Below are 22,493 nucleotides of genomic sequence, written 5' to 3'. Positions count from 1 at the left end.
GCCATTAGCAGTCTGAGTTATGTAAGGGATTAGATATGTGCTCTGAATGGCAAAATGCATCCAATTAGGGTTTCAATTCCAATTAGGACCCTGAGGGTCTCATACTATATCTTTGTACGTGCTATGTAGCTTAACTGTTCACAGATTGGAGCTACCTTGGTTACTGCTCTGTTGATTAACGCGAGCTGCCAAACCTGCCATCTTCCAGCCTTCACCATAGCCTGGAGCGTCGACCACCTTACCACACCACAGTGAGGTTTTTTTACATGGCTTAGTACACCAGCTAAGACCGTTTTGATCAATTAGAACACCAGCTAATTAACTTCGCCTCTTGTTCAGCAACCCAGCTAATCAAGATTGATGCCATGCTTCTCACACCAGAGGCGACACCCCAGGGTCTGACTCTGTGCCTGTGGCAACAAAATATCAAGCCACGACTCACAGCAGGTCTGCTGGGTTTGCCTTGGGCTGAAACATGCCCAACTGGCTATTGAAGCCCCTTCTTCATGCGCACACTGCTCCTACGTCACCATGAAGAGTCTTTGATAATACCTAGCACGCCAAGCTAGCTTGTCTGGCCAGAACTACTTGCTCCACCAGCGACTAAGTCCATCCATCCATCCATCCATCCATCCATCCTCTATACACCGCTTTATCCTCACTAGGGTCGCGGGGGGTGCTGGAACCTATCCCAGCTGACTCGGGCGAAGGCAGGGGACACCCTGGACAGGTCGCCAGTCTGCAGCGACTAAGTATTAAGTCTTATTCACTTCAATCTATTTCAGGTCCATCTGTTCCAGTACTTTTGCTCACCTGAAAATTTGGTGCTCTTCTGTTCTAAGTTGTGTATCAGATCCAGATGTAAATACCTGAAAATAAAAGCTGAAATGTTGATCTCTTGTCTCATATTCAAGTTTTGATGGCACACCCAAATGTTTTAAATCTACAGCAAAAAAAATATAGGAATTGGGTTCAGTGTTCCAATACTTTTGGAGGGGAGTGCATATCAGCTCCTGTCAGGACAGCCATGGCAGCTTATCCCCCGAAATGATATGATATATTGAGGAGTGCTGTGAGAGGAGAGGACACATCTGCTTTCATTGCCCTGTTGGTGTAGTTGTGTCATTTCTAGTGTTGTCCTTGTACACTCAGTTTGCTTCTGGGCACGCTAGGGTGTCGCTGAAACCCCGCCTTGCTTTCATGCCAAGGAGGTTGGTTCATGTTCTCCCATTGTTGTTACAACATTTTCTCCACCGGCATGTTCTGCTGAAGAAGCACAGCGTGTGCACATGCTGTGTCTAGTCCGTGCCCTGCGGATTTATATGAACAGGACAAAGAGATTTCAGAGGAGTGGCCAGCTCTTTGTGTTCTGGGCATATTCCCCACAGGGGCAGGCCCATCACAAAACAGCAGCTGATCTTCACCTCTCACTTTTGTCCACTTTCATGAGCTGGACATCTCTGCGCTTGTCTCATGCAATTCTGAGTGCTGAGCCCCGTTACAGTTTCTTGAGTGCTGGTGGTGGTTTTGAGACAAGCATGTCTGGCAGTGTGGTAGTTTCCATAACTCGTAGTGAGACATTGAAACGAATGCTAGAAATGGGAACTATAGGCTACTTATGTAACCCCGGTTCTTAAAGTAGCATGAGGGAGATGTCTCACCAGACAGCCCTTCTTGCTGGGCGAAGTGAGAAGAGGTGCTTATTTTGAGTGATGCTGTGTGGTAGCGCAGGCTGCTTAAGGGTAGGTGGCTACACCTGACGTAGGTGTCATGGTCACCAGCCAGTCAGGATTGGCATAATGAGATAAATGCTTCTAAGGCATACAGAGGAGGGCATATCCCATAGTGAGATGTTTCACTCATGCTACTCTGAGAAACAGGTTTATGCAAGTAACCTATAGTTTAGCCAGAGCACTAAAACTTTTTTAAAAAATTATCAAAAATAACCAAAATGTCAAGGACACTAGGCGACCACTAGTCAGTTATAAAATCTATGTCTCTGCATTTAAAAATATAAAAAAATATATTTTTGAAAAACCATTGCAAGCAATATCTTTGTAATATTTTGTTCCATCTACCTTATACATGTTCTGGAACATTAGCAGCCTTAGGTAAAAAATATAGTGATTGAATTTGACCGTGCATTTAAGGCATCACTCCTAATGCAAATTGCCAGACTGTTGGTTGTGAAAACTGTTATTTTCATTTGCCAAATTTGCTTTAAGTGTTGGCCCAACACCATGAGTCTGGGACTTCAAGAATTTTGTAAATGTAAACCACAGTTATTTTGCCTAAACCTTTCTGTATTGAGGTCATTTAAAAGTAAATTACCAAGGAGTTAGAGTTGTAGCAGATGTGTTTATTTTCTGTCTTACCTGCAGGGATGAAGAAGGTGTGGCGTTTGCTGAGAACGTACTCCGCGGCCTGGGTCTGGACCCGTCGGTGGAGGACTGCATAGCTACTCAGAGGGTGTGTCAGATAGTATCCACACGAGCCGCACACTTGTGTGCTGCTACTCTCGCAGCAGTGCTGCGACAGATCCGGGACAATAAAGCAGCTGAGAAATTGCGTACCACTATCGCAGCTGATGGCTCTGTTTACAAGAATCATACAGAGTAAGTAATCTGGCAGAGCATCACATCTATCTTGGTGGTTGTTACAAACACACTCATACATTTACGCTGTAAAGCTTAGTTTATGAAGTAAATTTTGATACTTGTATGCATTGTCCATGTTTTTACTGTTCATTGTGTATTTGCATGTCCCTGAATGTGTTTGGACTGAGGATTGAAAGAATAATGAGACACAGATGAATTTTATATGATCACAAGGAGATCATGCAATCCCTACATGTTTATTTTATTAACTCCTATACTTGATTTAAAGTTGTTTAAAGAGTTTATAGACTAAATGGACCCAGACAGCTTATACACAGCATGAAGGAGTGGTGCAAATTCCTGATCACATCCACCTTGATTCAGAGTTACAGAAACAGGATAAAGCTTAAAAATCCATTCAAATTTTATAGACCTATTAGTTTAACGGAAAATATTGTTTTGTAAATTGCATAGTTACTATCACTTTTTAACAATTTCAAATTTTCTTGCATCTCTTTTTAAATGTTCCTTGTATTGGATGTCCTGTTTGCATCAAACTAAATTAACAGCCTTTAATTTTGTGTATTCTGTCCCAGTACATGTTTGTGTCCTGTCACAAAAGAGGTTAGTCATAGATGGTTATGGAAATATTGGAGAGTGAAAAAGGACAGATAGACATACGTTCCAGTGGTAACACTGACTCAAAGCAAAATCAACAGCTGTCTTCCCCTTTTGACTGTGAAAGTGCACAATGCATATGTACAGATCATTTAACATCAGGTCTGCTCCTTCGCAGAGTTCTTAAACATGACTGTCAAGATAACTCCAAGTGTCTGGAGAAGTTAAAAGGCTACACAGTGTTAGTGCCTATAGTGAAAAGTATTTGCCCAAGAAAATGTTAAAATTTACAGAGTTTTCATGTTCTTGTTATTTTTCAGTAGAAAGAGGATACCAGAAAACGGAGACAACACAGATTTAACGGAATGTGCCTCCTTTCTATAGGTTTTCCAGGAGGCTCCACAAAATGGTCGGACGACTTGTACCGGACTGTGATGTGCGATTTTTGCAGTCACAATGTGGCAGTGGGAAGGGGGCAGCTATGGTAACAGCAGTAGCCTACCGTCTTGCTGCTCAACATGCTGAGCGTCAGAGTATCCTTGACACGCTGCGTCTGAGTCGTGAACAGCTGATGGAGGTAAAAGAGCGAATGAGTGAGCAGATGGTGCGAGGCCTGTCAACGCAAACCCATGAGCAGGCAAGCATCAAGATGCTTCCCACCTATGTCAGATCCATTCCAGATGGAACAGGTAGTTCTAAATGAAAAAGTGATGCCCCACTACCTTGTTATTGAGTCAAACTTTCTGTAATGTATTCATGCATGTGCTTAGCATTATCTTTTTGTCCTGATCAGAGAATGGCGACTTCTTGGCTTTGGACCTTGGCGGCTCCACCTTTCGGGTGCTACTGGTGCGAGTACGAGGTGGAAAGAAACACACTGTGGAAATGCACAACAAAATCTACAGCATCCCACAGGAGACCATGCAAGGCACAGGGGAAGAGGTAATGCATAACATCATGTATGTCTCAATGAATGATGGCAGGCCAGTTGTGGTTAAAATCTAAATTTAAACTCACTGTTATTTATTAAAGACTCCATTTTAAATGGGAAGAGTTTTGTCTTGTAATGCATAACAGTAAAACATAGGTAATTGTTCTTAACACCAATTTGAGTTTTTCATGGGATTCTGAATTAATTCTGCTTTAAAAGACACTGAACTGTGGTATAAAATAGTAAAATGTTGTCAATTCAATTTTCAATTCAATTTTATTTATATGGCTCCAATTACAGTCAAATTGTCTCAAGATGCTTTACAGAATCCATATGCCTGAACCCCCAGAGCTAGCCCTAAGGCGACAGTGGCAAGGAAAAACTCTCCTTTAACAGGAAGAATCCTTGAACAGAACTCGGCTCTTTATATAAAGGAATCCATCTGCTGCTGGTCGGCAGGTTGAGGGTGACAGAAGAGGTAGAGGGGGTGGGGTAGGGGGAGGGATGGAAGGAAAGGAGGGTGGGGAACAGGGAGCATGTAACACACAGTTGGATACATGCATGGTAAGGTAGATGATACATACAAAGTGCAAGCTAATACTGAAACCGATTCATAAGTTTACTGTTATGGTGTAAGGCTCTGGCATTAAATATACTACATATATAGCTGGTAGTAAAATTCAGACAGCATGTAGATGAGCATATCAAGTATAGTGAGGGTGATGCAGAGTAGATTAGTGGAAATGGGCAGCTGGAAACAGTGGACGTGAAGGAGACGAATGTCCTTGTGCATGAGGGGGATGTGTATTGTAGTTGTTATGTCAGGCAGCAGGTCGTTCACAATACAGTGCTTGATATGATGGCTGGATAATTCCAGCTGCTGCCTGACACAGAATGTGATGTTTGCGTTTTGCTTCATGCTCAAAGCTCTCTGAGCACTCCACAGAAAATTGTCAGATGTGTACCTACCAGTGGTCACAAAATTTGGATAACACAGATCCATTTGCCCCATATAAAACCGCTAAACCTGATAGAGAAGGACCGTTGTTTATCACTTGTTCATGTTTCTGTAAATCTGGTCTGTGTCCCAGCTGTTCGACCATATTGTGGACTGCATTGGCGACTTCCTGGAGTACATGGGCATGAAGGGTGCAACCTTACCTCTGGGATTTACATTCTCCTTCCCTTGTCATCAAAGCAAACTGGATCAGGTAATGCTTGTATTCAGTATTGATTGCACATGTTAGACTACCTATGATGGATAATGTCAGATTGAATCTACCTGCATTTCCACACGTTTTCATGCACTGTGAGTGTGAATCACATTAAGTTAGCAGGTGCCTTCATTCACTTTTTTCCTCCTCTCTGACTGGTTTTCTCAAAGTAGTTAAGGGATTATAATTTATTTGCAGTAAAGAAACACCTGTGGTTTTCATCAGCATGAGCTTACAAAAAAGGGACACTCGTTTTGTTTTTGTCTCCAGGCACAAACAGCTTTGTCAAAAGAGTTAAATCCAGCAAAATCTATGTAATTAAATGCAGTGTTTTTCACTTCATTAAGACACACTGTTGTCCTGCAGTAAACTGTGAACGCCGTGGTTCTACTGCTAAATACTTATGACACCATATCTTTCATATTCACGTGTTCCTATATATTCTGACAGTATGCTTGCTCTGTATGGTTCTTCAGCTTTCACAAGAATATTAATTAGAGAAACCAGTATGTACTGTACTGTTTCATGAACCTGTCTGTATCCTATGGTGAGGAGCAGACCAATCCAGCCTTAATCTTGCAAGCGTAGCATTCACAATAATAGGATCACCTAAACAGCAAATACTGACAATCAAATGTGAGTAGCAACTGGAATTCTGACAATGAGTGAACTATGGGGAGGGTTGTTTAGTTCATTGCCTTCATAAGAAGCTCTGTGCAGTGAATTTCAGTTCTGAATCAGAGCCTGTGAGGAGGAAATTTGAACGTATACAGCCTTGTTCCTAAGAACAGTTATACCGTCAATCAATATTTTGAGTTTTTGTTTGTCTGGAACAAGACCACATACTAATTCTCTGTGTGCAGCTGTTACTGTACCTGAATGCTTAGTGTTCAGAAGGGAAAGCGCTGCAGATAGATTCTTTTAACTCTTGCAAAAGCTGTAATTTTGATAACAGGTCAACTGGGACAACAAGACAAACGGGGAGCTCTTAAAACCTCTTGCGCATACACTTGATTTGTTGCAGCTGGTAAATAAAGGGACCAGCAATAGTTCCTTCCTCAAGTCAAACAAAAATGGATCTTGGGGAAAAAATAATGACTCAACCACACTGTATTAATGGAACTCATTAGTATTGGTTGGACACTGACAGATCTAAAGTGCAATTTCCATGCCACTGATAAAGACCATTAAAAAAATGATTTTTATATTTATAAACAGTGTCTCGAATGCTTTGTTTACTGAAAGATAATGCTTTGATTACTAAAGAAACAGCACTGTCTTTGTTTTTTTAAATCTATAATTGACTGCTGGCCCTATCCTTAGAGAGCATTTGATTTTGCTTATATTGTTGTCCTTCCAGCACACGTGTGCCAGGATCTGAGAAGGAATGCGCTTCAGCAAATACATACCTTTTGTATATATAGTTTTTATTATAGTATATAGTTCAGTGCAGTTATTTTTTGTTTGCACACAGAGTTCCACAATTTCTTACCGATAATTTTTTTTCATCTGTTCAGGGCATTCTGCTGAAGTGGACAAAGGGTTTCAAAGCCAGCGGCTGTGAGGGCCAAGATGTTGTTACACTGATTAAAGAGGCTGTCCATCGCAAGCGGGTCTGTACGCTTACTTCAAATGCAATCTCAGAAATTCTTTGGAAAGTTGCGACGTGAATGTTGACTCAGAAAATGTAATAAAAAAGGACAATAATAGATTTGAGACAGCTTATACAGTTTCTATCATGTATCAGCCAGGAGAGTAGCCACCTGCTGTGTCAACTACAGGTTAAGCTGCCTTGAAGGTACAATAGAACTAACGCAGAGTTCTGAAAAAAAGACTATACAGTTCTACACTATTCTCAACAGATATCTAATCAGACAGAATTTATGAAGTGCCAACAGCATTTATGAACACCAAGTCTTCAATAGCACTGTTAGTACTACTTTGAAAACATGGTCCTTGGAATGACTAGACAAAATGCAAAATCAAGAACATAAAATTAGAACGTTCTCTGGGGTCTGCTGCAGCTCCTGCTTAAACATGTAAAGCAATGGATGAGCTGACAGTTTGAGAGATCTTTGGAGTGAATTCCAAGGATTCCACAGCAAAGCGAAAGGAATTCCAGCCAAAGACAGTGAGACTTTCTCCAGGGACTGAAATGCAAGATGATGTACAAAAGCAACATGGCTCTCAGAGCATATTACATGGAGCTACTTAAATCTACGCTGTATTCTGTAACTCTGCCCTTTGTTAGGAGTCCAGTGTTAATGCTGAAGTGTGAGTGTAAACAGTGAGGCAGCCAATGTTTGTTTCTATTCATACACAACATTTCCATGTACAATAGTTGTTTACTACTTCACTGTATTTTAGTTGGATATCTTAATGCTTTAAGTCTATTGTGAAAGAATTTTTATCTCTGCTTCCAGGAATTTGACCTGAACTTTGTGGCAGTAGTTAATGACACAGTGGGAACCATGATGACTTGCAGCTATGAGGACCCCAGATGTGAAGTGGGACTCATCGTAGGTACGTCTTTCTGCTACCAACCTTACTTGCCTAGTCTGTTTGAACCATTTTTAAATATTACACTGTATTCACTGTGAGCCTGTTTTCCTGTGAAGCTGTTCAAAAATAAAATGATTTTTTTTCTTCAGGAATAGTACTAGTAATACCTCTGTTTTTAATTCAGGCACAGGGACCAATGCCTGCTACATGGAGGAAATGCAGAACATCGAGCTGGTGGAGGGCAACAACGGTCGTATGTGTGTCAACGTGGAGTGGGGAGCGTTTGGTGACAATGGAGAGTTAGACGACTTTTGCACCCCATTTGATCACGCTGTCGATGATTGCTCTAACAACCCTGGAAAACAGAGGTATTGAATGGGGAATTTATGATTTAGTGAATGGGATGCGTCATATTTCATAAAGAACCAAGAAGTTCCAACACATCAGACAGCATCAAATGTGATTCACAGTGTTAACTATTAAGACAGAATATGCAAAATAAAGACAGAGTGAAGGGCCAGTAGCCTAGCCGTGCTAGACAACCCAAGTGTCGACAGAGGCGCAACGATTCTGACAGAAACAACCGGCGCACAATAAACAGTTATCTTTCGACTCGGCTTTGGCCACAACCCTTAAAGATTTGAAGCTAAAATTCAACTTGAAAGATAAACAAAGGACGGCACTGAAGTGTTTCATTGAGAAGAAAGACATATTTGGACTTATGCCAACGGGATATGGCAAATCCTTAATATACCAGTTGGCTCCGCTGGTTGGGAAGCTAATGGGACTTAGCCGCAATCCGCCGGCGTCAGCCTATTCGTTGCACTGATTGGTTGTATACCTACCCAATTGCTGCAGAGGGATTTGATAGACAACCTTTTAGCCCGCCTCCCTCCCTGTCGAGCGGTCCTAGACCCTTGCGTCTTCAGAACATGGGTCTAGCGCGGCTAGGCTAAAGGGCCAGGGCTTTTTCACAAAATGTTCATATAAAAGGAATTATTGTGCCAATAAAAAGATGTGTGCATAGTGTACTGTACATGGAAAGTCTATTCAGCTTTACAATTCAACACTTGAATGGAGAATCTGACAGCGTGACTCATTGTTACCTTTGTCGTAAAGCGCTTTCAAATTGATATGTTCAGAGACCTAAGTTGAACTGAGCACAGTAAACTTTAGAGAATTAGCTTTTCATAGTGTTTCCCTCTGACCTTCCATCCTGCTCTTATTCACTGTATATAAAGATGGACGAACTCTCAGTGACATCACTTGTAGGTTTCTGTAACCATCTTGGTACTGCTTGACTCCTCTTAAGTCCTGGCCAATCCAAAAGTGAACACAGAGGTAGAGCATTGCTGGAGCTGTGGCGGGTCATGGACTGTCCTATGATGGCACCAACCTGTCAATTAAAATGGCCACATCATTAATCGTACATAATTTATAAGCCTTAATACAATCAGTTTCTGAAAATTCACCTCCTGTGCACTTAGCTGTAGAGACAAAAACTGTTTTTCTCACAAGGTTGTAAACATCTCCAGGCCTCTGCTTCCAGCTCCCCTTTTCCACCAGTCAACTCTGCATTGCCTTCACTATACTTGTTATGCTAACTTACATACTGTTTGAATTTTACTGCTAGCTATATATGGAGTATGTTTAATATCAGAGCCGTACATCATAAGAGTAAACTATGAGTCAGTTTTCAATGTTAGCTTATACTTTGTCTGTGTCACATATCCTGTCATACATGTATCCAAATGTGTGTTGTACTTTCCTTGCTTTCCCATCCCTCCCTCTCCTCCCATCCCTCCCCCTTGCCCTCCTCTGTCCCTCTCAACCCGCCCGGCCAGCAGGCAGATGGGTCCCCCCTATATAGAGCCGGGTTCTGCTCGAGGTTTCTTCCCTGTTAAAAGGGTGTTTTTCCTTGCCACTGTCGCCTTTGGGCTTGCTCTGGGGTTCAGGCATATGGGTTCTTTAAAGCGTCTTGAGACAATTTGACTGTAATTGACGCTATATAAATAAAATTGAATTGAATTGAATTGAAACATACAGTCAGGTCCATAAATACTTGGACACTGACACAATTTCATCATTTTCGGCTCTGTATACCACCACAGTGGATTTGAAATGAAACAACCAAGATATGCTTTAAGTGCAGACCTTCAGCTTTAATTTGAGAGTGTTCAGGTGAACAGTGTAGGAATGCCAACACATTTTACACTACCAATCAAAAGTTTGGAGCCACTTTCTTATTCAGTGGTTTTTATTTAGTTATTTTCTACATTGTAGATTAATACTGAAGACATCAAAACTGTAAAAGAACGCATATGGAATGATGTTGTGAACAGAAAAGTGTTGATCTTCAATATTAATCTACAATGTAGAAAATAACACAAATATATAAAAAGCACTGAATGGGAAGGTGTGTCCAAACTTTTGACTGGTATTGTACATCTGCCCTCCACCTTTTTAAGGTAGCAAAAGTGAATAGACAAGCTAACATAATCATAAATCAAACTCTCACTTTTAATGTTTGAAATCTAAAACAGATTATCACATCTTAATTTTCCACAGTCATTTAATTTGAGCTTTGCCTTTTCTCCACAAGAAGATCCCTCTCCATCTGGGATCTCATCACGCCGTTGTAGAAGATTAGCTTCTTTGGATTAAACCAGTTTGTAGCTTTTTGTTTTGAGACAGCATGCTATCAACCAGACAAGGGGATGGAAGGGAATTACTTTTATTGAGTCACAAACAGACCAGACAAAGATACTGGTTTCCTCTTGGGGGAACCAATTTTCCCTAATGAGATGATATTAAGCCAAAACAGAGTATATTTGTGAGAGGTTCTGAACACTGGACAATATTGCAGTGTTTAATCATTTATTCTGTATGAACCTGCTTTCATGTGGCTATACAGTGTATCTTTTGTTTGCTATCCTCGCATTCACTGGTAAAAATAAGAACTGCAATATGAAATTGTTGAGTAATAAAATGACAGGTAAGGGAGTACATGTCTGTGCATGGTGAGCTGATAATATTGTGCAGAACTGATTCCAGCCCCTGTCACACCTAAAAATGTACTCCATTTAAAACTCAGTAACAGCTGAGATGCAAAGAAATCTCAGTTTCCTCTTTGAATTTTCCTTAGTAGAACAAATGAATTGGAGCTACTGTGATTTTTCTGAAAATTCATACTGGATGAAATGTTTTTGTTCGGAAAAAGAAGACAAGGTGGTGACACTACGGTACAATAAGTAGTGATTAAGATGATCTAAATTGTAAATAGCACTGTTCATGTAATTTCATCATTGAGGGCAAGTAGAAAGTTTTCTGTTTGTGTGTTATTTCTTGAAGGTATGAGAAGATGATCAGTGGGATGTACCTGGGGGAGATAGTGAGAAATGTGCTACTGGATTTTACTGCCAAGGGCCTGCTGTTCAGAGGCAAAGTGTCTGAGCGACTCAAAACCCGCGGCATCTTTGAGACAAAGTTCCTGTCACAGATTGAAACGTGAGTATTACAAACCGCTCCAGTCTCAACACGCCTCCTCAGCTCACCTCTGCCCATCTTGGTAATAACGTTGTAAGAATAGCAAAGACATGATAATCAATCAAGATCAAACAAAGCCACAGTGGACATGTCAGAGAAATCAAGTTATATCACATTTGTCAAATGTTCACAGTAATTGGCTCTTACTTGTGAAAATCAGGCACTTAATTATCGCATGTTGAATGAGAACTGAAGAGCAAGGACAGACGAGAGGCAGAAGGGAAGATGAGTAACACCAAGACACATGATTGCATACAATTACATCTATTGTATCTGGTGATGTTCAAGCCTGATCAAATATTTATTGTTGCTACATAATTTGGTCTCTCAGTGCAAACTGAGGTTGTCTTTCTGCCCCTATCCTCCATGATTTGTTTTTCCATTGATTTAAATCCTTTTCTGTGTATTTCAGCCAACAGTTACACTGAATTGATCTGCATCTGTCCTTCCAATGGTACCGTTTCACATTCAGTTTACTGAAATACAGCGTCAGACTTGTAAATAAATCAGCATGCACAGAAGAATAAGCCAAGTGTTCCTACATGGAGATACCAAATGCAGTGAGCAACTTGGTGTTCCAGGTGGCTAATTTCTGTTTATTTTCAGTCGGACGTGAAGCAAACATTCAAAATGAGTCATGTAACAATCAAAGTTTTTGGAAAACTTCACCATGTGATTTTTTTTTTTTTTGCGTCAATATATGATGTTTGCACGCTGTTTTGTGCAATTCCTTTCTTTCCTGAGACTGTAAAGTTTGCACGACTCAAAGTCACAGAAAGTGTTCCTGGCACAAGAACTGCGGAGGAGGAATGTAACGCAGACAATCAGTACCAGGTGTAATGCAGAAGGATTCACAGCTAGTCTGTTCCTCTAGCTGCCAAGGCAAACGGATAACTCTTGGAAGGCTGTGGATGTTGCGTTTCTCCTTGTGAAAATAATACAGATGATTGTGGAGCCATCAACAATTTGGTCACATGATTGACCAACCAGTGGAGAATGGAGCCTCTGTCATTATATAAATCCTTAGATTTACAGTAATTCAGCCTTCAACAGTCAGTGTTGTCATTATGCCAAAATAATAGACACAGAGTTAATATTGAACGAAATTCGTCCAGCTCATTCTCAATTTTGTCACTGTCCAGTGTTCGCTTTAACAAGTGCAGCGTGTGAACTCTGTTCTCAAACACATTTAAACCACAGCGGTAAATGTGAGTTTTATGTTGGTACCACATTGCCGTTATATAAGGTGTAGCTATCAAAGCAGCACAGCAGTCCACTCATGAAGATCAACAGATGTGCCAGCGTACTGTATGTGGTGGGAAAGGTGTCAACAGAGGATTGAATTGAGTCAGGGGACATATAAGGAGAGCTGCAAAAAGGAGCACTTGTTCAGTGAGGTAGTGAACAAGATGTATATTTTGAGTTTCATTTCTAGAAAAGATTCTAGTCCCCTTTAGAATATTATTTTATTGAATGAATAATTAGTTTTACAGGATAATGGTGTAATAACTTACATACTAACATATTGAGTTTAGTATTTGATTGTATACAAGTCTGTGAAACACAAGTTTAGGTACTTACTAGGGGTGTAACAAAATTTCGTGCCACGAAATTTCTTGAAATAAAAAATGATGAAATAAAATTCAAAGAGGCACAAAATAAATAAACGTGAAGGGGCACCACTGAGACTGATGATTTTTGACCCTCCTCACCTACCGTAGCAAAACACTTGCTTTGAAATAGAGGAAGACGAGGTTGAGGAATTAGGTGACACTCCTTCGCCAAATAAATCGGTGATTGATTTGTACTGATTGAGCATTATTTTTTGTATGTCTGCATAAGGAAGAAAATAAAGAAAATTAGATTTTTGCATAACTTCCTACTGTTGAGGATTTTCTTTAACCTTTATTTCATATCCTGAGTATTTTATATCGTGAGCCCTGTTTCGTATTTCGTATCGTTTCGTGAGTTGACCATTTCATTACACCCCTAGTAGTTACACTTGCTAAATTCTAAATTAAGTTTTGAACTCTGCATACGTCAATGTGACGAAGATAATTCAGGTGACTGGTGCTTTAATTTATAAATCTAGACATTTAATTTTTAGTGAATTACCTGGATTTATATCACTTTTTGCCAGTGAGAAGATGCCTTTTTCTGCACTTAGTACATTTAATTATTTGATTCTGTGTAGGGGCTGTAAACAGCATGCCATACCAATTGAAGGAAGAACTCTTGCTGCAGGAAGTCTTACTGCAAAGAAATAGGAACTGTATTTTAAACTGTAACTTTAACCTTTTCGGGCGGCTGTGGCTCAGGTGGTAGAGCGGGTCACCCAATGATCAAAGGGTCGGCGGTTCAATTCCTGCTCTCACCTTGTCATGTGCTGTTGTGTCCTTGGGCAAGACACTTTACCCGCCTTGCCTCCAGTGCTGCTCTCACACTGGAGTATGAATGCATGTGAATGTTGGTGGTGGGCCGTGGGCGCGGATTGGCAGCAACGCTTCCGTCAGTCTGTCACAGCTGCTGTGGCTACAAATGTAGCTTACCACCACCAGAGTGGGAATGAATGAATTATGGATCCATTGTGAAGTGCTTGAAAAGCGCTATATAAATCTAATCCATTATTATTATTATTATTATTAAGGCTCGGTCACTAGTCTGTACTTGGATAGCTTAAAAGTTCGATTCAAAGCAGGCTCATCTTATCACTCTGACCGAGTCTTCGGGCTTCACTAAGCTGATTATTAACTGTGAAGTTAGTACCTTGCTACAGCACACTCACATGAATGAGCCAGAGTTTGTTACTGCAGATCTAACAAAAAAATATTGAGAGTCCAGAGATCAGATACACTTGTTGATAAGTTGTTAAAATATAGAAACAAAGGTAAAAAGTAACCACCACTGCAAAAGATTCAAACACAGCTATGTAAGTACAAACATAAATTGTGCAAAATAAAACCAATATACTTAAACCAATGTTTTCCTTCATCGGAGTAAAGTGGTGTGTGTAAAATTTATTTTGCTTATTGTCTGTTCCGTTTGTTTTAAAGGTGAAGGGTGAATATTCAGTATTCATGAAAGTGTTGAGATAAATTCACTTGTTGCAGAATCAGTTAAAATTGAATAAAACTGATTTATTCTCATCAGTCTATTAAATATCACATAATGACAAAGTGGAAACCAGTTTTTAGAGATTTTTGCAAATAAATTAAAAATCAAAAACTGGAATCTCTGGCCGTGGCTCTAAATTGTGATCAGGTGCATCCTGTTAGCTTTAATTACCTCAGAGATCTGTCTGGAGACAACAGGTAGCAAAATGAATCGATTTGACATAATATAGAAACCACATGTGTCTGAGGTCCAGCAATTCACATTATATATTAGACAAAGGCCAAACTATGACATTCAAAACACCTCTGTGATAAAATTGTGACAAGGCGTACTGCAGACTAGGGGAAAGGTAGAAAACCAGTTCTAAAGCTTCTACAGGCTTTTATGGAGTGTGGTGGTGTCAAAACTTTCAAATGACTGAAATGTGTAACCAGCAGGACTCTTCCTGGAGTCACACTAACAGAGCTTCAGAAGTCCTCTGCAGAGATGAGTGAACCTGCTGCAAGGATGAAGGACCTCAGCAGCAACATCATTCAGGCCTTCACAGTAGAGCAGCTGGACAGAAGCCAGTCGAGTGAAAAACACACAATAGTCAGCTTGAAGTCTGAAAAGACTCTGACAGCACAAGGAAAGCGCTTTTGGTTTAATGAGACAAAACTGAACTATTTGAGCTGAACACAGTATGTGTAAAGAATAAAAGACATTGATCCTCACCTGTTTATATCATTCCTATGGAGCATCAGAGAGGAGTTGAAGAAAACCAGCTTCAGAGTACATACAACCTGAGTCTGATGTGATGGTGCACCTTTCAAGGTGACCCAAAGCACATAGCTGACACCCAGAACAGTGGGTGACCCAGTCAAAGTATAGACTTAAGCTTTCTGTGTGGAGACATGAACATGGTAGAGACACTTCTCATTCAGTCTGATAGACCTTCAGAGGATCTACCATGAAAAGCGGAATAAGCAGTATTTTGTCTATATTTAGCAACAGTGCCCTTCAACCTACAATAATTTCCATACCTTTGTAATTTAAGTCATCTAGCTGCTTTCACAGAGAAGCCTCTCACCCTTAGGTGTTTCTGTCACAGTATATGCTCCACATGTGCTGAAAGCAGCTCAGCTTTATGTGTGTAATTTTCTCTTATCCCATAGTGACCGTCTGGCCATGCGTCAGATTCGTTCAATCCTGCAGCACCTGGGTCTCACCACATCCACATGTGACGACAGCGTTCTGGTGAAGGAGGTGTGTAGTGTGGTTGCCCGCCGTGCAGCTCAGCTGTGTGGGGCCGGTTTAGCCGCTGTGGTTGACAAGATGCGACAGAACCGCAACCTCAACCAGCTCAATGTCACCGTGGGAGTGGATGGCACACTTTATAAGACGCACCCTCAGTAAGAACCAATTCCTAACATGTTTTTTGGTATCAGAAGAACAGATAATATTGATTATTTTCGTAATCGAGTATTCAATCGATTATTCTGCCGAGTAATCGGATTCTGCACTTGGCATGCATGTTACAGCATCAAAAGCGGAAGTGAGCTCGCTGTGCAACAGAAATAACCGTCCTGGTGGAACACGGTTAGTTATATTGTGCATATATAGTGTAGTGTACATATTTAGTATAGTACAGGTATATTGTACATATATAGTATAGTACAGGTGCATTGTACATATATAGTACAGGTGTATTGTACGTGTATAGTATAGTACAGGTGTATTGTACGTGTATAGTATAGTACATGTGTATTGTACATATATACTATGGTACAGGTGTATTGAACAAGTATAGTATAGTACAAGGATATTCAACTAAAATTTAAAGCCATGGGAGCCTGACATGTAGTTAGTTGGTGATGCACAAATCACATTAATATGTTTTTATGTTTGGTCCATTTAAACTGCTGGTGCTGCCGCTGATGGAACACAAATAAGAAACTGATCAGTTTATTAGCATTGATTACAGTATTATTCTGTCAGTGACATTAGTTTCACTTTGATTTGGCCACAGATTAAAGTGATTTCCTTCAAAGACAGTGTCAGACCGACATGCACTTCAATACAATATCATGTTTGAATTATATGAAGTTTGACAGTTTTATTGTGCAGCTGTCTGTTAAAAAATAATCAGCGGCATCAATCGATTATATTATTACATTCCGTTCATTTAACAGTTTTCTATCAGTATCCTGGTCTTACATAATTTACAGTTGCAGCTTTTTACCGTCATTTATGTTCTTCATTGTTCTCCATTAAAACAACCTGCTTGCAATTGGTTCATTTTGTGTGGAAACAAGTCAAATGATGCGTTAACGCTCCTGTGGTGTGGAACAGAAAGTCTAAGTTAAAGTTGAAAACTTCCTTCATACCTGTTAACTCTGAGGTTTTGGTTTTGTCGATCCGATTTCCACAAAAGAAAAGTCTGACTATGTTAAACTGCCTTCGTAGTTCAGCTCTCTGATCTGCTAATTTCTGTACAGCACTGGAAAATCTGCAGCGGTTAAAATAGAAGTGATTTTAGGTCGAGGTCATATAGGATGAAATCTGGGTGTGGACTCAAACCGCAATCTGCCAATTAGTGACCTGGAGTCTAGTACATAGATTATTATAAAAAGCCTCGAGTCAGGGAATTTTTTAAAGAATTTTAGTAATTCATTGAATTACTTTAGTTAAATGAAGACTTGGATTAGGGCTGCACAATTAATCAAACGTTGATCACGATTTTGGCTGCCACAATTAAATTAACCTGATTGTTGGCGATATTTATATTTAAAATGCGGGCTCTGGTGCATATCTTATCAAGCGCCTTGTCAACCAGTAGTCAGCCAACCACCAGGAGGCGAACACATGGTTAAGGCTTCATTAAGCTGCCTAAATAACAAGCGAGCACACTCTGCAGCGGCAGCCTCAAATCACTGTGGACTGGGCTGATGAGAGCGAGTCATGTCGAGAGAAGAAAGTACAGCAGCATTTGGAGATGAGGAGCATCATGGTGAGGAGCTGGTGCCTCAAAACGGATCAGCATCCATCGTCTGGTCTTGTTTCGGATTCAGGGCAAGTGACGTTAAACAAGAGCAAGTCATATGTAGAGAGTGTTGCAGAGTTGTGTCTGCCCCGCACAGTAACACAACTAATCTCTTTAACCATCTGAAAAAACATCACAAACGCAAATACGAGGAATGCATGAAGGCTAAAGTTAACGTTGATTCACAAAATCCCCGTCCTTGTCCAGCGGCAACCCAGACAACCATTACAGCGACCCTGCATTGGGCAACACCGTATCCAGCTACTTGAACTTTTCAACCTTTTGCCACATTTCAGGCTTCAAACATAAAGATATAAAATTGTAATTTTTTGTCAAGAATCGACAACAAGTGGGACACAATCGTGAAGTAGAATGAAATTTATTGGATATTTTAAACTTTTTTAACAAATAAAAACCTGAAAAGTGGGGCGTGCAATATTATTCGGCCCCCTTGCATTAATACTTTGTAGCGCCACCTTTTGCTGCAATTACAGCTGCAAGTCGCTTGGGGTGTCTCTCTATCAGTTTTGCACATCGAGAGACTGAAATTCTTGCCCATTCTTCCTTGCAAAACAGCTCCAGCTCAGTGAGGTTGGATGGAGAGCGTTTGTGAACAGCAGTCTTCAGCTCTGCCCACAGATTCTCCATTGGATTCAGGTCTGGACTTTGACTTGGCCATTCTAACACCTGGATACGTTTATTTGTGAACCATTCCATTGTAGATTTGGCTTTATGTTTTGGATCATTGTCCTGTTGGAAGATAAATCTCCGTCCCAGTCTCAGGTCTTTTGCAGACTCCAACAGGTTTTCTTCCAGAATGGTCCTGTATTTGGCTCCATTCATCTTCCCATCAATTTTAACCATCTTCCCTGTCCCTGCTGAAGAAAAGCAGGCCCAAACCATGAGGCTGCCACCACCATGTTTGACAGTGGGGATGGTGTGTTCAGGGTGATGAGCTGTGTTGCTTTTACGCCAAATATATCGTTTTGCATTGTGGCCAAAAAGTTCCATTTTGGTTTCATCTGACCAGAGCACCTTCTTCCACATGTTTGGTGTGTCTCCCAGGTGGCTTGTGGCAAACTTCAAACCAGACTTTTTATGGATATCTTTGAGAAATGGCTTTCTTCTTGCCACTCTTCCATAAAGGCCAGATTTGTGCAGTGTACGACTGATTGCTGTCCTATGGACAGACTCTCCCACCTCAGCTGTAGATCTCTGCAGTTCATCCAGAGTGATCATGGGCCTCTTGGCTGCATCTCTGATCAGTCTTCTCCTTGTTGGAGGTGAAAGTTTAGAGGGACGGCCGGGTCTTGGTAGATTTGCAGTGGTCTGATACTCCTTCCATTTCAATATGATTGCTTGCACAGTGCTCCTTGAGATGTTTAAAGCTTGGGAAATCTTTTTGTATCCAAATCCGGCTTTAAACTTCTCCACAACAGTATCTCAGACCTGCCTGGTGTGTTCCTTGGTCTTCATGATGCTCTCTGCACTTTAAACAGAACCCTGAGACTATCACAGAGCAGGTGCATTTATACGGAGACTTGATTACACACAGGTGGATTCTATTTATCATCATCAGTCATTTAGGACAACATTGGATCATTCAGAGATCCTCACTGAACTTCTGGAGTGAGTTTGCTGCACTGAAAGTAAAGGGGCCGAATAATATTGCACACCCCACTTTTCAGTTTTTTATTTGTTAAAAAAGTATAAAATATCCAATAAATTTCATTCCACTTCACGATTGTGTCCCACTTGTTGTTGATTCTTGACAAAAAATAAAAATTTTATATCTTTATGTTTGAAGCCTGAAATGTGGCGAAAGGTTGAAAAGTTCAAGGGGGCCGAATACTTTCACAAGGCACTGTATGTGATCCCCTCGCACAATTATTTCTCCAAAGTGTAATTGTTTCCATTGAGTTGCACTTTGTGATTGCACTCTGAATAGCACATTTTTTTTCAGTTAGCACTTGGTAAATTTTAAATTCTTGGGCAAATTTTATTTTTACTATTATTTATCATTTATTCTTATTTAAAGTCTCATTTTGCACTGAAAACGCTTCTTATATTGTTCGCTTAAAAGTAGTGCAATAAAAATACAGATATTTTCTGAAACATGATAAACAACCGTGATTAATAATCGTGATTACAATATTGATCAAAATAATCATGATTATCATTTTGCCCATAATCGTGCAGCCCTAACTTGGATTGAAGGGTACAAAGCAGCAGCATAGACTTTCATACCTAATGCTGTCATATTTACTTGCTGTCGATTTGTAGCTACAGTGTACTATGGCTGCTTTCCTTTGCTCTTTACGTCACTACACATTAACTAAACAGGAGAATGAAAGAGTAGAGATGGAAATTGTCATTCATCTTTTGTACCACACTGAACTTTATTTGCTTTTCCTCCTCGCTTCCCTTGAAGTTTCTCCAGCATCATGCAAGAAACACTGCAGGATTTAGCACCACAGTGTCAAGTGACTTTCCACAAGTCAGAGGATGGAAGTGGGAAAGGAGCAGCACTGATCACAGCTGTGGCCTGGAGGATCAAGTGTGAAGGACAGCACTGAGGTGGGCTTGTACAACCGGAGCTGCGACGACTGATTTTCTGTAATAGGTCTCTACGACTAGTTGCGTACACACTGACATGAGCTTCATTTTGTACTTCTAATGGTTAGTATGACTTCTTTTGTGTGTGTTGTCATGTATGTGATTGTGTGTTACCAGCCTCTTTTTAATATATGTTTATTTTTATCTCATGTTGACACTGATTGACAAATCAGGTTCGGAAATGTTGGACCTTCAAGTTGCACTTTCATGAAATGTGACTGTTAGGAGAAGTAGGGTTCTTCTTTTTCTTGTTCTCAACACTCCATTTTTATTGTGCACCATTCCCCCATGTTTCCTCCCAGGTTACTGATTTTTAAATGAAGTTTGCCATTTGTATCGAGTTTCCTCACATTTTCACATTTCTGCACAATTAAGGTCAAGTTTTGAAAACTTCTGTATACAGAACATTTAATGTCAAATGTCAAACAGTGCCTCAATAAAACAAATGAAAGCAAAACACAGTGGACAAGGACTTGACAGGAGTTGGGTTACAACAAAACAAGAGATCATATGCTTACAAAAAATTAGTTTATTTTGGAAATTATCTAAGAAAAAAGTCGGCAGGTTGCATATTTTTTGTATTTAGAATGCATATTTAAGCCTCATCTCTATTTAAACCTGAATAATATGTCAGATTGTGCTTTAAATGTATGAATGAATAAAACAAACTTTAAAAATGAATTCTCAGCAGTGTCCTGGGAACTGCCTGACATCCAGAGTTTGCATTTAACTTATTCATGGTTCTTTTGTAGAGTGTCACCTGAAGAAGGAAGACCCTTGCTTTTAGACTGACTAATGAACTGTCTGGGCCAGTTCTGGGCAGTGACGTGGGGGAGATAGAGAGGGATTCTGTCATAATATTACATAAATCAGGACTTTATTTCTTTTGTTTTAGGGCAGTAGATGTGATACATAACATATGGATAGCTGTTACATTAAACGTTGGTTCATCCGGAAAAGCGAAGCCGACCCAGAAGTAAAACCTACATCATTTCTGATGGCCTTCAGGGGCGACTCCTGCGGTTGCAAAATCAAGTCTGATTGTATTTTTAAAAGATTATCCTACTTCTACTGATTATTACCTCCGCAATCATTTTCTTAACGGGTTTATGGTCTCAGTCTCTAGTTTCATGATTTTTTGAATACAACACAGTATTCAATTTGTAAAAATGAATCTTATTCAGAATAAAATGAACAATAAAGCTGAGTATGGTATAAAGAGGCTATACTTCGGATTGACAGGTATCATATGAGCATACACAGTGTCTTTGAGTTGTCATGTCCATTTTCAAAAGATGTCAATGGCCAAATTGTATACTTGACGTGTTAGAACAATGGTTCATAAACAATGGGGGACATCACAGCTCCTATGTCTGTTATGTAGATGCAGTCTATGTAACAAGAAAAGCACTCAGAAAGCGCAGTACTCTGCCAAGGCTGCTCAGTCGAATCATTTCTGATGGATGAAATCTTTAATTAAAAAGGACCTTACACTAGCTAGTGAATAGAAATGTAGTACACAGTTAAGATTGCTATTTCAAGATTTTATATTTTGTTCTTTAGACTGCTGACGTGCCTTGAACTTTTTTTTTTGCTTTTACGAGTAAGATACTAAGGTTTAATTTGGTTTCATTGTGTCTTAGAGCTGCTTCAACTTTGGGGCTGATATCTTCCTGAAAATAAGTTACAGAGCAGCAGATTGGTGGCTTTCCACCAATCTTGCCTTAAGAAAAATTCATAAGGTAACAGCGCCGCAAAGAGTGAGCTGTGCTTAGTTTCCTATTGTCAAACTGTGACAGAAAGTCCTCTTTTAATATAAATAACGAAAAAAAACACAAATATTTCCCTCATACTCGCACCAGAACTGTCACAAGAGTCTCTAAAAACCGAGGAGACACATACAGCACATAGCATAGCCTGCATACATACAAATATACATATATGCACATACAGATGTCTGTGTAGGTTCTCATTCATCCAGGTCATGGTTATCCAAAGTACACTGCTCAAAAAATTAAAGGAACACTTTTTAATCTAAGTATTGCATCAAATCAGTGAAACGTGGGATACTGATCTGGTCAAGAAAGTAACTGAGGGGCTTTTTAGTCAGTTTCAGCTGCTTTGGTGTTCATAAAATTAACAACAGATACACTAGAGGGGTAACAATGAGACAACCCCCAAAACAGGAATGAGTTTACAGGTGAAGGCCACTGACATTTTTTTCCTTCCTAATATTGTCTGACTGTTTTTCACTAGTTTTGCATTTGGCTAGGGTAAGTGTCACTTCTGGTAGCATGAGGCGATACCTGGACCCTACAGAGGTTGCACAGACA

General features: G+C 40.1%; 1 protein-coding gene across 1 annotated transcript in view; it reads left to right on the top strand.

Moving 5' to 3' along the window:
• hk2 (hexokinase 2) overlaps positions 1-20,841 on the top strand; it is a 41,588-nt gene extending 20,747 nt beyond the window's left edge. Inside the window, exons 9-18 of the mRNA XM_022218950.2 lie at positions 2,382-2,615; positions 3,600-3,904; positions 4,009-4,157; positions 5,238-5,357; positions 6,878-6,973; positions 7,784-7,883; positions 8,047-8,230; positions 11,214-11,369; positions 15,677-15,913; positions 19,976-20,841. Coding sequence (XP_022074642.1) covers positions 2,382-2,615; positions 3,600-3,904; positions 4,009-4,157; positions 5,238-5,357; positions 6,878-6,973; positions 7,784-7,883; positions 8,047-8,230; positions 11,214-11,369; positions 15,677-15,913; positions 19,976-20,120 — 1,726 coding nt within the window. The 3' untranslated portion in view covers positions 20,121-20,841. The remainder of the gene's footprint in view (positions 1-2,381; positions 2,616-3,599; positions 3,905-4,008; positions 4,158-5,237; positions 5,358-6,877; positions 6,974-7,783; positions 7,884-8,046; positions 8,231-11,213; positions 11,370-15,676; positions 15,914-19,975) is intronic.
• The last annotated feature ends 1,652 nt before the right edge of the window (positions 20,842-22,493 follow it).

This window comes from Acanthochromis polyacanthus, chromosome 7 (assembly GCF_021347895.1).
Source record: "Acanthochromis polyacanthus isolate Apoly-LR-REF ecotype Palm Island chromosome 7, KAUST_Apoly_ChrSc, whole genome shotgun sequence".
Classification (NCBI taxonomy): domain Eukaryota; kingdom Metazoa; phylum Chordata; class Actinopteri; family Pomacentridae; genus Acanthochromis; species Acanthochromis polyacanthus.
Note: the sequence above shows the minus strand (reverse complement) of the source record. Positions and strands in the feature narration are given on the sequence as shown.